Genomic DNA, 18,435 nt, shown 5'->3' with positions numbered 1-18,435 from the left:
ACAAGGGAGCTTGCCTACACATAAACCTGTTTATGACACAAAAGTTACAAAAAAAATTATCGCCATTTAATGAAAGCATTAGATTATAAAATGATCCAGAGTAAGGTGAGAGATAACATTACAATAAAACTAAGCAGAAGGGACAAACACTCTCTGACATTAATCACAACAAAAGCTCTCCTTCCAAGCATTTCAAGTTCCTGCTTTTTCAATATACTCTTTCTTGAGACCCATGTACAGATGGGTGATTGCTGAAATAATTGTCCTACTGTTTTATGCTAGGGAGCAGTTTTTATGAAGGATTTGACCTAATGCAAGAGCTGAACTGCCAATATAATCTCCTTATTGTCAGTCGTCACTAAACTAACCAATATTCTATTAGATACTTCCTGAAAACTACTTTTACTGCTCATAGTTTAAGCCCCATGTTTTCGTAACTTGTATGTATAGTCAGCATAGCTGTACATGCAAATGACTGCTTAGAAGGCTGGCTGCTCTGCTGTCTACAAAATTTCTGCAGCCACAAGCCCAATAAAGACAAATTAATTGCATGCCCATTTTTATTTAGTTGAGTGATCTGGACCTTGTTTCCTCCAGGCACAGCTCAGACCTCTCAAGAAGATCTTTGATCAGCCTAATAGAAACATTCTTCCCTTTTTACTACAGCATGATGGTAAATAGTGCTCAAAACTGCTTTTGAAAAACAGAAATACGAAACTTAATGCAGTTTACATTTCTTCAGTTGTTAATAATGCCCCAAATTATCGGCTTCACTTCTCAATCTATTTTCTCAAGGTCGCTTAAATAATTTAGGAATCTCCATGCTTCATTTCAAAAGGGATAAACAGCCCCACTGCATCTGAACAGGTATTCTAAAATCAGTCTAAAGGAACATATCACTTCAAAACAAATTCTAAATAAAAACTTAAAAGTCTGGCTCAAGAAACTATGGTAAAACAGGAGAGTATGATGAAAAAGGGCAAGTAGATCTATACATTTCAGACAGATGATGCAGGATATCTTATGGACAAGTTCAGGGTCCTGTCTTGTACACTCTGCTAGATAAAACAAGTAACTGTCCCTCTATGTGCTTTACTCCTTAGGAAATACAATGTCATTTTAAATGAGCGTACTCCCAAACTATCCATATTATCTTATTTGCTTAATGACTTCTCAAAGAAGGTAACTTGGGTGCAGCAGGGCTCAGTTTCAGGAAGCTGTAGCACTGAGCACCCAGTCACCTGGTGAGACTTGCAGTGTTAAAACTCATCTCCATATGACAAAGCATTATTGAGCACAGAAAAGCCAACAAACAAAACAGGAATCCAACAAGAAACTCTGAAGCTCAATACATCTCATAATCCTCCTCACCAAAATTCAAACATTTTTCTCTGTTGCACTACACAAAAGTGTTTCCATCCTCTCAGGACTCAGCATCTCCTAGGACACAGCTGTTATACTCTTTCTCTGATGGACTTGATTCCTACAGCTTTCCTGCTGCAAGGCATCCTGCAGTTGTGTTGTTCTACACTAATTTGCAAGAGTGAAATTTTCTTTGGGACAAAGAGAAAAAAAGAGATCACAACTCCCATGGCCAGTAGTTAAGTCACTCTCTGGAAGTAGTGAGATGTGGACTGAAGTCCTTACACACTGAGTACCTTAGTAAAAAAAATTAATTAATGCAAAACATTTGGTGGAACTAGGACCAACTTAAAAAACAGAGCTCAGTTTTGACATTTTACCTCAAGAATTATATACTTAATTTAGCCAGACAAATTTGTTTCTATAGCTAGAAATTATCTGATGCAGTAATTATACTTCAGGCCAATCAAACAAAATGAAGATAACTAAACAGTGGAGTACTTAGGGTTGTCCTAGTAGTACAGTGGTGTCAAACCCAGTATATATGGAACCTGAATAACAAAATATCCACTTGAAAAGCAGTCTTTTGAATGCTTTAGCCAGTATCCAGCTAACTGCTGTGAGTTACTCAGTACTCAGAGACTAAGCCCTGGAATCATTTGTTGTATAACTCTTTATTTATTATTTATAAGTTCTGGATAAAATTTCTCTCAGGTGCATTGGCTTGAACCTTTGCAATGAAAGAAAAAATGCTCTGGAATTGTTCTGGTGTATATGAAGTCAAAATTTGTCCTACAACTCCGGGTGTTACATCGGTGGTCTTATTTTTTCTATATATTAGTTGTAAATAACTACTTTATTTATCTCTACTTTACTGTATCAGCTTACACCAAAACACATCTAAACATAGGCTTATAGTCATGTCTTAATTTGTGTGAGCTATTAAGCTAGACTGTTGTACAGCCTTAATGGCATTAGGATATCAGCAATAACCCTTACATCTATATGCTAAAAGTTCAGGCCCTGACCTTTAAGGAAAGATAAACAGATATCCATTTTCATTTAGAAAAGCCAACAAACAATCTGCACTGACTAAAACATATGACTGACCTTCTCTTCTGACTTTATTAAACAGCTAAATCCTATGAAAGTTCAGGTTATTTTAAAATGCCAAAACAGCAATAAATATTAAGAAATCATAATTACAGAAGCAGAAACCCAAGCAGGGTTATCTTACCATGCAACATGTGGAAACACAGCTGTAATGAAGAATGGTTGTCTGTTTTGAAAAAGAGTCAATTCTCATATACTACATCATTAACCAGAATGTACAGGTTAAATTGAAAGGGAATTTCAAGATGAAGCCTTACATGATTGTATGCCTTAATGCATCCCACAAGGAGTTTTTAATCTAATGATGGTAATTGGTGAAATAACTGCTATTAGCTACAAAGAAGGCACTTCTGCTAAATATCTATAATGCATGCATTATTACAACATCCTTCATTAGAAATAATCAAAGACAATCAACATCTCTACTGCACTCATATTTATAACAAACAATTTGTGGTCATCCTGAAATGTTTCACTTCATTTGTTGCTCCACATGTATGTTCTCAGAATGATCAAACAAAAGACAAAATGGGAGAACTTGCCTCTTTCTACAGTGGATATTAACAAATGAAAGACAGTGATGACAAAAAGGTATTCTTCCTTAAACACAATTTTTTTGTTAAAACATCACCATGCATAAAATGCAGTGCACTAAATAGTTTCTGTCTGTTTCCAATCTGAGCTTGGTGCCATTTGTTCAGAAGTAGCATTCTCACATAAGCAAACCAGTAGGAAAAAAAAATCTCTAAACTTCTGAAATATATACTAGACACAGATGTCAAACAATTTACTAGTATAGGAGTTCTCAAACTTATCTGGTGTTTAAGCACCTTATAGATCACTTTCCAACAACAGGTAGCATGCATCTCCCTCACTCCAAAACAATGAAACACATCAGTGCCAACAAGGCAAAATTACATTATAGAAGTGGGAAGAGTATTCATGAGGTGGTATCGAGTGCAAGATGACCAAAATGTAACTTCACATCGCAGTCAAAGAATCCATAACATTTCAAAATTATATTCTAAAATCTTAAGAGCAGCTATGATTTCACTTTTTTTTTTTTTTCATGCAAAAAATACTGTGTTCCAGCATTTTCTTTCCATTTGTTGGTACTTTTAAACTTCCACTCAAGGCTAGGAATTATTTTATGTACGGTCAAAGTGAAATTTCTCTAGACTCCTGCAAACATAAGAAAATAGGTAAAAGCCACTGTAGTGACTGAGAGCATATTTATAAGCATAGTGATTCCTTACTCCGACAATAACAATAAGTTTCTCCAAGCAGACTGAGCTAAGCTGATGGCCTTAAGAATTTTTTGAAGGAGCATCAACAACAGAAGCAAACTGTCAACTCAACCTTATGTCATCCAAGTTTGTAGAGCTTAAAATTCAGCAACCAGAAAGAAACAATCTGGTGGTTCATGTGAAGTTCATAGAAAAAAAAAGCATAATGATAATGTGACAAGTAGCCTGGTACCTGCAGAACTGTAAATTCTATACCATTCCATGCATTTTCTTCAACACTTTTAGATGAAAAGATTAATTAATAAAAATATTAACACTGAGCACATACAATAACCTAAAGGGAACATACTTTTAGTTCACAGAGCATACTGTTAGGTCGGTAAACTTTTTGCTGTGTAATGTAGATGTTATTCTTGCTGATAGAGATCAAAGTGTATCTAACTTTAAACTTGCTCGTTTTAATAACATAAAGTTTACACCATGTATAATTCTATAAACATTACTTCCTAAGAGCTATGGAATACTTGCATCTCAATGTGATTTTACTATACTTCAGACTAGATGTTAACTACACAAACACAGCAAATTTTCTCACTTAGGACATTTAATACATCATAAAAATTCCAGATATGTACCACTCCATCTATATGTGCACAAATAGCACAGATGTTGGGATAAGCATGCACTGCTTTCTGCTCTGCCCCTAACTAGTCTCTCACCCCTCTTCAAATTGCATTAGCATAAGGGCCAAGATATCACATTACATCTCTACTATTCAAACAAAGACTTTCACATCCCAGTGGAATAAAGAAAAGCTGGAAAAAAAAAAGGTGGAAATCAGAAAGTCCAATTTACCAATGGGATCCAGCACAATGTTAAAATCTAACAGCAAAACCACACTTATTGTAAAGTACAGAATCTGTGCCACTTTAGCTTATTTGTTTATATTAAATAGTACACCAGTCCTTCAGTTTGGGCCAGCAGAATGTGTAGCATTTACTGCACTTCTCTATTAGTTGAGTGACAGAAAACAATGTTAAAGTACTCTTCAAATCAGCCTTTTGCAAACATGCTGCAAACACTGAATTCACAGCTGGACTCCTGGGCATACTATTAGAGACAGCTCAGCCCCTTGCCTTCCAAAATCAATCCATCACACTCCCCATGCTTCTGCTTCCCCATGTCCTGCCCAACACAACGGCACTGGACACACATACATACTCTATGCACACATACTTCATTCTAGATGTGGAGAGCACTAGTGCCTTACCTTTTCTCAGCTGTATACTGAGCCTCTTCCCTATCTTTTTGGTGTTATACCCACTGTTTGCAGTGGTACTGAGAACTTTCTGAGGTGATGGCACCAGGCCTGAGGGTGGTTTCCCTGATGAATTCACACTATGAGGTAGCTGTGAGTAGGAGTCTGTCTGATCGGACTGGTTACTCGCTCGAGATATCCTTTGTAAGGTGTGAAGTCCAGAATTGTTAATACTTTTGCCGTCAGCATACTGGGAATCAGGGCTGAACCGGCTGGAATAGTACATGTTCTTCTCACTTTGGGACAACTGTTCATACTGCTCTTTATTTGCCGCAGGGACAACGTGGAACCAAATGAACGGCGTACGCATGGCTTGGCGAAACATATGCTGTGCTCTAGGTTTCAAAATGAATGGAAAATTAGCAAATTAGGACTGGCAGACTACAAGACATTATAAGCATAATTACTAATGTTAATTAAGCAACACAAGCTGACAGACACATTGCACTCAAGCATAAACCATAAAGCTCGAATCTGTTCACTATTCTACTCCGGTTTGCTTTTTGCTAAAGTTTATTTCTTTCGGGCAAAGCAATGGTTAAATATGCTTAAAAACTAACATACCAAATCCTGGTGTCAGAAAAGCAAAAATTTTAACCACAGTCTTGAAATGGCGAGAGTTATATGGCAGGACTTCAGTGTCCTTTTTCTTTCAACCTTGATAATTGCAATAACTGTGATAACAGTAATCACAGTGACAACAGATTATCAGAATGAAAATTACACTTTATACAAACACTATGTATTTCCATAATTTGCTGACAGAATATGCGGACCTGCTGCTGCAATTAATCTAGATTACACTTTATGTTTTGTAATTTAGAAGTCCTTCAGAATACAATATTAAGAAATAGGAAAAAAATGCTTAATCCTGCCCATGCGGACACTGGGTTCTAGATCATGACACAAAGTACAGGAAGTCAATGAATCTCTTCACAGACTGAACAAACTGTGATTCAGAACAGCAGAATAAGCAGAGACAAGCTGTTTACCACCATATGGAACAGGGTCCTGTTCCAATACAGGTTAGAGTCTAAGAAATAAAAAACATATTTCACATGAATATTTAGTACAGGGCAATCAGAATAAATTATATTCCTCTAGCCCTCAACATGCTAGGGTTTTCAGAACAACATTATATAATCTTTGAAATCACTCATTTTCTGCACTCCTCTTTTCTGCTTTCTCTCAATCTTTGTGTAGCATTTAAAGAAGTCTTTCTGATTCACCCTTTTGAGATTCTACCAAATCCAGGCATCAACTGAGAAAATATTTATGATCTCTCAAACTTCTCCAGGAATTTTCTGCCTTTCACTCAAAGCACTGTGTTAAAGACTAAATAATGCAATGCAATATGAGGCAGGTACACTTACTGTTCAAATCTCCTATTCCGAAGGTCTCCATCATTAATTCTGACAATACAGTCGTTTTCACGAAAAAGGTTTTCTTGTTCAGCTTTTCCACCCTTCTCCAAACGCTTTACTAGCAGCCCCAGGGTTCTGGAAGATTAAGATTACAAATTATTACAGTTCAATTTTCATCATGGAAACTCCTACTGATTAAAATTTTTACCATAATCACTACAAAAAGTAAATTTTAAAACATCTTTACCTTGACATAGGATACATTACTTGAATTAACATCCTTTAGCCATGAAACAAAAAGCCTAGGTGAATTAAGCATGTTACTTAAAAGTAAGAACGAACAGGCAGCGTGATGGTAGCACATCCATTCTTGCAAAAGGGCTACAGTTCTGAGCAGCATAAGCTACAAGAAGCACCACACATCTGAGAGCCAGTACCTTTTCTGCTAGTTAATTGAAGCTGAACCTGTTTAACTTAAAATTTTAATTTCTGAATTAGCAGAGAATGCCACAGCCACCACTACTGCTTTTACTTAAAAAGATGGGGTCATCTCATGGAATAAGCAGCCTATAATGAAGGGATGGATGGAGGAATCAAGAACTTCATGCAAACCAAGTGATTTTAGTTTAAAATTTAACTTTTTATTAAAAACAGCAAAAAGGAAATGAAAAATCTAAATTCCATTTTTAATTTAGCATATTATCTTACATTAATTAGTTCAGTAGTGCCTGAAGATAACTATCATTTAGTTGCATCTGTGCAATGAACTGGCCATCTCTGTCTAGTGCTTACCCCTATTGTCATCTTAGGGACAATCTTAGAAAAGGTGAACAAATACTCAAACTGAAATTATGAAATGGATCCTGAAGAGTGGATTTTTAAGGTACTGGCAGGATAGTGTGAAAAGTCAATGATGTTTCTATACCTGAACTCTAGGTTTGAAGAAGGATTCAATCTTCAGGATGAATTCTTGCATCAACACTGTACTGGATTTTTTTAAAGAAGATCAGCTTTACATTCAGTTCCCACAGGATGCATCAGTGGGTCAAAATCACAATATCCAAGTCAACAGCATTACTTTTACAGAAGTCATTTCAAGTCATGGAGTGTTTGTTTTAGTACAAAATTTTCAGTGACCATAGCACTTCATTTCACACATACTTCAAAGTAAATGAGCAGTCAGTGATGCTCAAAAGGATTCCTTATGTACTCAAAATTTATATATGCACTCGTACCCTTCATCAAATGGGCCAGAAAAGCAGGATTAACTTTAATTTATTTTTTCTCTTTAAATTCTTCGTTTACCAATTTATCATCAGCAAATGCAAATAAGACATTTATCTCATAGAATAGTCATGTATTTTCTTCTAAAAGGCAGATGAAGGAGTTAGAGAAACAATCCTAGTAGTATTTCCATTTTGTAACCACTTAGAGACATTAAGATATGATGTTGAAAGGATCTCTACATGTAAACAGACTGTGAGAAGAAAAACAACATAAACGATTTTGACAACACAAATCATCAAATGAAGTTTGATTCAGACATTAACATTTAAGTGATATTATTCTGTTTCCAACCAATTCAGAGTGTTCTGCAAACACATTGTATTCCACCTTCCCACGGGTTCCATCAGAGGCAAACCTTCTCCACCCTCCTTTGGTTCCTGATGGAACACTTGGGTGCAGCCACTGATGCTGAGATTGGGCTTGGTTTTAGCTTAGCTGCAGCAATAAGCAATCTGTCTCTTTGCAATACCACTGGTAAGCACACAGACCAGAAAGATTCCATATAAAGATAAAGCATAATTTCTCTAGAACACATGCATTTCAGAGAAAAATAAAAACAAAAAAATAATCTTGAAAAACACATTCAGTATTAGTGTGTAGCCAGTCTTATCCATCCCCATTCCAAGGTGATATTCTTTGGGTTTGGAAAGTTCTACCTTCCAACAATCCAGCATCCCCCACTAAAGAGGAAAATTAAGTCACACACTAACTTAACAACTACATTGTGCTCAATTCATTGTACTAAAATCTGCTCATAATTCTGAAAGTATGATGTCACCGGAGGTAAAACAAAACAATTTTAAAAAATATTGATTCCATCCCTTTTTGTCTCAGATTTTTAAAACTAATAGATAAACATGAAAAACAAGATTCTTACAGATTGTTTTTAATTGCCAAAAGCAATAAAATAACAGTAATTATTATAAAAAGGAAAGAGTTGCATGCCTTCCCGACATTATTTTTATCAGAATTATAGTTCTGATACATAAAACATTGTTAAAAAAAAGCCTGTGACTTTTTCATTTGTGAAATGTTAATTTCTCTGGAGAGACAAAATCTTTAGGCTTCAAAGTGAAATTACTGAAGAGGATATTTCAAAATGGGGAAGCGATAAGCAAGCAAATATAAAATTGAGAGTATTATACTCAAGAAAAAAGCTACAAAATATTTGAGGGGGAGATGAAAGAATTGTGTCTACTCTTCTTTCACTTTATGCCCAGCAGCCTGTGATGCAGGTGTCCTTATTTGTTATGCTCAAAACCAATTCAGAATTTGGTATATGCTTGCATAAGAGTAAACACAGTAACTTCAGCAGGTGCTATGTTTATATAGATAAATATAAAAAATATCAAAACCTCAAAATATATTTTACACAAAATACCACACTCCAAATTACTGCTACGATAATACACTATACAAAATAATTATTATTTCATACCAATGCCTCCAAGTATTTATGATTACAAACTAATTGCTCTATCAATGGCTTCTGTATAGCAATTTTTCCTGAAATGTTTCTTTCTGCTGTTATGCATTCTGGTTTATTAAATTATTAATGCAAGATGCCCCTTTATGCATTTACTGTCACGTCTTCAATTTACTTACCCTAAGCTCTCAAATCTAGTAAAATAATCTAACACATAAAAAGACTACCAGTCAAAATTGCAAATAATCTCATTAAACAAAGGCTACCAATTTTACTAATACAAGATTGCTCATCTGAGACACAACATATGGTGCTCATGAGGATTATGCTTTTTAACAAGTGTTAGAGCTAGGTTAACCAAGACATATAAAGCAAAATTCACTAAGAACAGATTCAAGACTGGATGAACAGCCAGAGTCCACTTTGAAACTAGGATCCTCACATTGGCTTTTAGTTTAACTTTTTTATATAAATACATGAGGCAAAAGATCCCATTAGACTCAGTTCCAGAAAAAAAAAAAAAAGCTGAATGCAGTTCTGCATAGCAGAGTAAACTCTCCTAGAACTTGCAGAAACTGTATGTTTCTGAAAGCTTCAGAAAGAGAAATCTGTTTCCTACAGTATTTCTTCAGCATCTTAAGGTTAGATATAAGAATATGAGTCTAAAAAAAGGCACTATGGGAATTCATGTTTGTTGTTGCAGTAACTGTAGATAAACAGAGCAGACTTGATACTACAAAAATGCAGTAACCTAAAACCTAACTGGATAATTTTTTCCCTGCTGTATGCCACTAGCATTAATCCTGATAACTGAAGATGCATCTTTACTATACTTTCAAGATTATGTTTCCTACATTAGGAAAACATAAATTTTGAAAGCCTGTAAACTAATCTAACATTAAATACAGAAGTCACTATATATATTTGTTTAAACACAACCATGTTGCATAAAAATATATGGAAGCATTTGAACTTTCTTGATCTTCTCCAGTTAAAGTAAGTCAGCATGTCTTCTAACATAAATTCTTCTATTATAAATGTTTTAAACTACAACTTCTTCAAGACTATGACTAAATTCTACGTGAACCTCTGCAAAACACTCTGCCACTCTATAACTCAGTCAAGATAATAATTATAAATGAAAAGTTGGTACCTGCACTGTTGTAGTCTAATGTTAGCTGACATGGGGACAGAAGGGAAACAGTATCAAAGCACAAAGCTCAATCTTTCTATTTGTTTTAAATACTTAATTGGGAATGTAAACAGCTTAGATTATATTAGCATTTGCACCACTGTATTTCCACAAGATTCATTACTCTAATTATACAATTAAAATAAACTCAGCTACATGTGTTAACATTTCAGTTCTCAGTATAAATTACAACAAACGATAAAGCTAGAAATGGCCAGCAAATGTTTTACTGACATCTAAATTGTCTGAGTTAGTCTGGGTAATTCTTTGAAACTGTGAACTCCCCACATGCCATCCAGCTGTATGGAAATGATGAACATTTGTCTTAATGAAAACTGACAGTGTAAATACCATGAGAGTAATAAAAATATTACATTGAGCTTCTAGAATATGATTCGGCCATTGCCACCCATTGTACATACACACTGAAATTATTTACCTATTACCTGCAAGCTAACTGGAATATAATCAAATCAGACAGAACAGAAAATAACCAATTTGGATGTTTATGTGAAGTTACTAACATGAAAAGGCAGAAACTAGATTAAAGGACAAAAATAAGGATTGATTGAAAAGCCAATGTGTAGCAGCTACACGCAATGAAAGATCTCTGAGAAGTTCTACAGGAACATAAACACAGATAAATTTCCTAAGATTAGGCAGTCAGAGTAGGCAAATCAGCTTGTTCAAGTTAAATTGTCATGGCTGATCAATGCTAAATTGGACATAAACTCCTTTGTATGACATTGACATCATGCTGCCAATGCAGAGACATTAAAATAACTTTATCAGCTTTTATGCTTAAGTCTACCATTTTCCAGTCTTTAATAGTTACTCCTAAGCTTGTTACCTTGAATAATAATTCAAATTAAGTTTATACAACTTTTTTAAGGCTGAGATCAGACAAAGAAAGCCTTGAATTCAGTTAAAAGAGTGAGGGAATTGTACATTTGCACCACAGGAAATCTTTACCTAACATGTTTTTGAAAACCATGACTATCTTTGAGATCTAAAAGGTTGGGGAGGAATAAATGAAGGTGCTGATAACACTAAGTTCTTAAATGATCAAACAGAATATGATTGTCAGAGAGGCACCTTGAACGTAGTATCAAGGAAACTCAGTATAGACAATGGCTATTAGATATTAATTTAAATTTCTTTGTATCTTGAGTAAAAGACATATTTCACAGTCAAATTTGAAGTGATTTATAAAGTCTGCTCAGTAAAAGGCATTTCCACCAGAAGAAAAAATCAATAAAAATAAAAGAACCCTACAGTAGAAAAACACAAACAATTTTCTAGTACAGGGATTGTGTATACATCCATCTCTACCTTCACTGAGGTTTTTAATTTTTTAATGAAGTCTGTTAAATACTTCATTTTAACTGACAGCAAGTAATAGAATTCAATCTCTTTTTTTTCAGTTTTCTGAGACTTTCTTAATATGTTAAGGATAATTAAGATGCATAACATAAAAAAGAGATTAACATAATCAGATATATAATAAACAGGTATAACATAAAACACAGATTAAATATTTTTAGCCAACAGGTTTTAGCTGTACAGTCTTATCACAGATTTTGCAGCATGCTTCAATAGGAAGAACAGCTGGCAGAGCCCTACATAATGCTCTGCATCAAAGTTATGTGTCTGATACTTATTAGTGAATGTTCTCTATGGGGTTTTCAGATGAATATCCAAATTCTTTTCTGTTCTGTTTTACTATGTAGACTTCACAGTACTTTTGAGACTATGGAACTATAACTTCCACTCACAAAGATTTCTAATGTTATCTCACATATTCCTTGGTTCAGTTGAATCTCCTTCCAAAGACAGAAATGGCAGGATTTCAGAAAAGCATCTAGTATATGCAGCTTGAGAAGATTTAAAACACTTTTAGAAGTAGATGAGGCCATATAACAGTAAATTATGCTATAATTATTACCAGGGTTGCAGAGGAAAACTCAATGCAACCCCACTTATGCATCAGCATAACATCCCTCATCAGCCAGCATTGCTCAAATGCTTTCTTAAGAGACTGACTGCTTGCTTGCCTCCCTGAGCCCCTAATTAAGAAGGAAGGATAAGTGCTAAAGGCAATTTTGCACAGATTTAGAATTTTCTTTCCTTTTATGCTTTCCTCTCATTCACTTCCCCTTTGTTCTACTCTTACCTAAACACTTGGCTGTTTACTTTCTATTCTGTTCTTCTTAATGCTTTCATTTACATGCTTACTATTCTGCTCAGCACTGCATCCATGCCATTGCAAAAATGTGCAAGGAGATTTTGAAAATAAATTTTTTACCTGAAAAAAGTTCATAATCAAGGTGATGAATATGTATATCCCCCTTTTTGACAAGGTGAACAAACTCTGTTACCCATAGTTATGGCATATAATTTCTAGAGGCTTGGGATTTTTTGCATAGGGAAAGAAAGGGAGCGTTACATTTAGTATGTTTTTACAGTTTTTCACTTTCTAAAATTAATTATTTAATACCCATTGCCTATTGAGTAACATTTTCGAATCCAAAAGAAGGGAACTGGCAGAAAAATAATTGAAAACAAGGCATAAGTGGAATTGAACACTAAGCAAATATAAAAAACAGTGGGCCAATGGACTAAACTACATGATACATCAGATCTTTGTTTTTTGGCCACCACTCAAAGTGTTTGTTGAGTCCAGTGTTTGGTTTTGTATATTTAGGTTTCTGCTGAAGAGATCTCCTGCTCATTTTAGTTTGTGTGCTGTAGCATGGAGCATGGAGCTTGTGGCCAGGAGAGGAACAAAGAGCAGCCACGTGCTCCAGTGAGAAACAAGTCAGCAGAAGAGCATCCCTGCCAAATATCTGCTCTCCCTCTGAAGAAGCAAAAGGAGAAACAAGTATGTCTTGGTTTATCTGCTCCAAACAGCTAAGGAACGAGGAGGGAAAAAACAAACACCAAAAACCTAAAATACTCAACAAATGGTCCAAAACTAAAGTTGGGTGTTTATTTCTTTCCCTGCCCACACTGCAGGCAGCTGTAGAAAATGTCTTCATTCACAAAGAAAGCCTGAAGCAGTCTGGGCACAGCTGACAGTAAAGCAGGAGTACAACTTGTTCTTATAATCAATACCAAGCACTGAACTTTATTTCTCTTCTACTAAAATGCAAAGAGAAATGTTTTGGAAGTATCTGAGGTCCTCTCCAGTGCTGGTTCTCCACAGTTTCAAGACATGGACCCAGTTATTTCCCTTCTCCAGAAGATTATTGGAAGGGGAGGAGGTGTCTTGAAAAATTTGGACAGCAGTTCCACATACCATTGATTTTTCAATGAGGGGAATTCTAGTATTTTGAAGAAGTAGTAGAGAAACTTTAATATGAAAATTATTTCCCTTACAACAAAATTTGATTTTCAGGTATGCCCTGATTCTAAACATCTGTATTTAAAATTGGTTTTCTTGTAATGAAACTTTATCATCTAAACCTAAACTCAGGGGAAAAAAAGTAGTTAAAAGTCCTTCAATCCTTTGACATAGCTAAAATCCTTTAAAAAGTGAGATATTTTATTTCTGTGTTTACAGCTTTTTCATTTTACATGCTCTCATTATATATACATAGTTTAAGCTTCACCTCAGACTTGACAACCCCATTAGCATCTTGGAAGTGAATTTTACTTAATTTAAAATTCTTATTCAAAATGTCAAAATATACATTTCTAACATCAGTTTTATTAAAGAAGCATGGAGTAGGCAGCAAACATTCTTAAACCAGTCTTTTTCTTAGCCTTCTCACTGTCTAAATCCCAGACAACTGTGTGAACATTTCAACCACTTCTAACTTTATGGGATTTACTTGGCTTATGTTTGAAGTACCATTCACCCACACCCTTTCCATTCCCATGCTGAATTTAGTAATTTTCAGATTATGAAGAGAATTTACCACTTTAGAGAAGTTTGTTCTTAATACCTGCAATCCTCAGAAAAGTAGCCTTAAATGAAAAAAAAAAATAATTACATTTTCTCATAATATATGTCACTATGGCTATGAAAGCATTGGATTTAAAGTGACAAAGCAAATAAAGCTCTTGTACTGTGTTTAAAATCCTCTGAAGGTATTTAGTGTAGAAGGAAAAATACATTTATAATTTCAGAAAATAGGCTATTACTATTTGAGGTGTACATGTGTTTAGCAATTTTGCTCTTAATTACTAAACCGAAATTGCTGCTGGGTCAACAGACATGTGAGACCATGACACTCCTCCATGTGTAATTAAAGATTACTTTTTCGAATATGTATTTGTTCCCCTTTTCCTTGAAGAGAAAAATTACAGTGCATGCTTAGAATATTCATCACCAAAATAAAATTTGCATATTTTCCTAAAGAACTATATTTTCTCAACACACTGAGTAGCTTTAAATCTACCACTAATTACCACCACAAAAGTTAAGCAATTTACTGAGACCTGTTAACGACCCTAAATGCTAAAATACTATTTTAGCAGAGTAAGCATTAGGGACCATGCATTCTGCATACTAGTACAATCCTTCACATATTTTTTAACATAAAAGACTTTACACTTTTTTTCTTTTCAAATGATCCAGCTTCAGGAGTTCCAGCCTGTCAGGTTCAGGTTCACCTTGCCTAAAATGAGAATGTTTCAACTGGTTTTGCTATTTCCTTTCAACCCCAACAGATGGGACAATGCAAAATATCAAAAGTGTGATGCTTGTTTTCTCTTCACTCTTATCAAACACAGGGGTAGGATGCATCTGGTTTAGTCTCCTGCTGTTATTTGGGAATGTGTGGCTCCAAACAGTCAGCAAGGAAATGTTGCATAAATATCTACCTGAATTAAAGTGGCAGATTATAAATTTTAAGAATCCAAAACAAAACATCTTCATACTTCAGTTTCCTATGAAATTGCAAAAAGAACCTCTAATAACAACCCCCAGTTCCAACTCCTTTTAAGCAGAATGTTTCTATTATAGAGTCCATTCTAAGTACAAAGAAAACTTGCATTTTGTCTGTTCTTAATCAGGGAACGTGACTTTTGACAAACATATATTATTCTACAAAAGGCAAAGGCACAAAACACAAAGTTTAAAGCAACAAAGATAAACCACAGTAAGTTACAAGTTAATTAAAATCCTACACAATACGTTACCTTCCGCCTCGGGCACTGAAAGGCACTACATGGATTCCCAAAGGCCCACCGTCATTGGAGACTTCTACGAGCTTTACCATATCACTGTGAGACAATGATGAATGAGGGAATATGAACATGTACTGTGAAGGAACCAAAAAACCCCACACAAACATACACAGAACAACAAAACCATTCTAGAAATCAAGTCATGGCAATGAAAGCATTATTGAATGCTACATACCTGAAGAGTAATCTGATGGCATGAAAGGAGATCAATCATCAAAAATAATTCAATTAATAAAAGAAACATACATTTTTTTTCTTTTTTGTAAATTTTGCTTGCTTCATTAAAATAGCTGTTATCATCACATTCATATTGTTGGATTTAAAGTTAACTGTTTGGACCATGAAGCATAAATATCTTAAATACCACAAACAATTTTTTCTCAGAACCTTACAAGCCAATCATAGCATGAGAATCCTTTTTTAAAAAAAAATCTTAGAGAGCCTAATCTAAAACTTAACACTAGCTTTCACATAGCTACACCTTAATCAAGTGACAATTATTAACCTTTTAATTGTTTAAATTCTACTAGTTTTAAACACTGTTAATTTGTTTTATTGTAATTCCTTTTTATTATTTATTTATTTTATTTTACTGGAAGATGGATGTATCTATGCTTTCTTACCGGGCAGTTTGTAAAGTAAGATTTAACTAAAACATTCAAAAGCAACTATGCATCTAGTTTTCAATTACAATTTTGCTACAGAGAGAGAAAAAGTAAAAGAGGAAGTATAGGTTCAGAAAGAGACGTGCAAAAATTCTAGAAATAGATTTGGACCAAAGCTACTGATGGGTTTGAAACATGCCCACATCTGGAAAGGTGCAATATGGGTCATAAACCATAAGGAGTTATAAATGTCCAAATGCGAAAATCATACATGAAAGCCAAACCTCTCAGAAAATCTGGAAGTGAGAGATCTGAACAAAAGCCACAATCTAAATTTGTGGTTTATGCCTCTCTCCAGTATTACGTACTTCTTCCATATTTCCTGGCACTACATCCATATACACAGATCTTTGAGAAGGTTGTTTCTCATAAGCGTACAAATCAAATTCAATCTAGAAATGGAGCAAAGAGCAAGACCAATGCCCTATGCTAGCAGTAAAAGACTTTCTACTTCCTTAAATAAGCTTTTGATCATATTGTGGCCCATCACAAAAGCTTGCAGCACTTAATATGGAGTCTGAGAATAACCAGACCACACAGTGTTAGGAAGTCAACAAAAATTCTGCATTAAATATTTTGTTTATCTTTCTTCCACACTAATTTTTTAATATATTTTAAGGTACACTTTACATTTGTTGTACACCTCAATTTGTGTCTGACTTTTTAACTTGTTTTTCAAACAAAACAAATGGAAAGTCTTGATCCCTGTTGTCACTGCTTAGCTCCAAAAGGTTATTGCAGCCACAGGAGATCTGAGAGACCTTAGCCACAAATGTGTAATTCTTCAGACCTAGACCAGTGTTTTAAGACTGACAGAATTACAGCATTTGGTAACATTCCCTGTCCCAATTTCATACAGGCTAACTTCCTTTCATTCTCACCCTACACTAAGGCTAAGGTTTCATTAACCAGTGTGCTGAGCAGCTCATGAGAATCAAGTATTGACTTATATCTTCAAAAAGTACCCTAAGAGACATCTTTTGCTACCAGAATGCCTACAGCTCCCTATGATCAACTTTTTCCAACTTTCCTGTTCGCATAAAGAAAATTGATGGCTGTGGAAGCAAACTGTCTGATTCACCTGGAACTGTCAATAGTTGAAACATGGTTCAAATTTAAAAGAAAGCCAATTTTCATATCCAGCCTATACTATTTAACTTGTTCTACTGATTAAATAAGTAACCTTTCTTTTCTTTCAGAATACATATTTAAGGTCTAGACACTAATTTTTCCTCTATTTTTCTTTACAAAAATACATGCCAAATTCAAATGTTAAACTCAAGAGGGAAAACAAGAGGAAATGATCCATTCCTAAGAAAGCTTCAATTTTGCTTCCTGACTTTCTCAGAAGTTTAGGCTAAGCACTTCAAATATACAAAGAAGTGTAACATCAAAACAGAAAAGGATGAAGTAGCATATGATGAAAAAGCAGTAATTTACTTAAAAGCAACACCAAGAAGTATTAAATTTGATTGAAATTGTTCACTCTGTTTAGTCAAAGAGATTTGGAAGTTGCAGTGCCACAGGTTTTGCAAATGGAAAGGAGTAAAACTCTCTACGTGTTGCCTAATAGATGTCACCATGTTCTTTGTCTAACATTTCATATTTTACTTCAGAAATAATAGATGCAGATTATTTATTTTTATTTTAAATAATCAATTTGAATCAATTATAATCAATATAATCAATATTATAATCAATAAATAATCAAGTTGAATCAATTTAAAAGGCTTCCTTTAAGGGTAGAAGGCATATATTCTCATTCACCCTGTAGTGAGGCATGGATCAGCTCTTTGCTATGAAATGCAAGGGGTCATATTTTCTGTATCTCAAGACAAAATAAAATAATTTTTTCTGACTTTCAAACTACAGGGGAGCTTCCAAGTCTTAGGCAACACCAGCTTTGACCCATTCATGAAGAATGAGGTTTTTGACCACGCAACTTATGTGACCTCCACCACTTACCACTTTCCTAGCAGACTGTGAACTGGTGACAGAAATTAAGATTTTCTCCTTTGAAATTCTAGACTATTGATTTTTCTGTTCTACCACTGACCCTATTTCTTTTGTCAGCTTTTCATAGTTCCATCAAATAAGCACCTTCTTTGTAGCAGGAAATCCACTGTAGTAACAGCACTTAAAAATGTCAAGTTTTCAAAGGTGATTTTAACAGAGGCTTGTTAAACTACTTAAAATATTCTTTAAAAAGGCCCATGAAGCAAACTGTTTGGAATCAAAATGACACATAACCTAAAAAAGACTTCCTCA

The 18,435-nt window shown here is 34.7% G+C and overlaps 1 protein-coding gene across 11 annotated transcripts in view; it reads right to left on the bottom strand.

Annotated features, from left to right (window-relative positions):
* The window catches only part of PARD3 (par-3 family cell polarity regulator), a 435,816-nt gene that overhangs the window by 199,709 nt on the left and 217,672 nt on the right, over positions 1-18,435 (bottom strand). For all 11 annotated transcript variants that reach the window (XM_008503892.2, XM_030444951.1, XM_030444949.1 and 8 more), the window contains 3 exons: positions 15,455-15,538; positions 6,414-6,539; positions 4,993-5,375 (listed from right to left, as the gene is read on the bottom strand). In XM_008503892.2, coding sequence (XP_008502114.1) covers positions 4,993-5,375; positions 6,414-6,539; positions 15,455-15,538 — 593 coding nt within the window. The remainder of the gene's footprint in view (positions 1-4,992; positions 5,376-6,413; positions 6,540-15,454; positions 15,539-18,435) is intronic.

This window comes from Calypte anna, chromosome 2 (genome assembly GCF_003957555.1).
Source record: "Calypte anna isolate BGI_N300 chromosome 2, bCalAnn1_v1.p, whole genome shotgun sequence".
NCBI classification, from domain to species: Eukaryota; Metazoa; Chordata; class Aves; order Apodiformes; family Trochilidae; genus Calypte; species Calypte anna.
The sequence above is the reverse complement of the archived record's forward strand: the minus strand, read 5'-3'. Positions and strand labels throughout refer to the sequence as shown.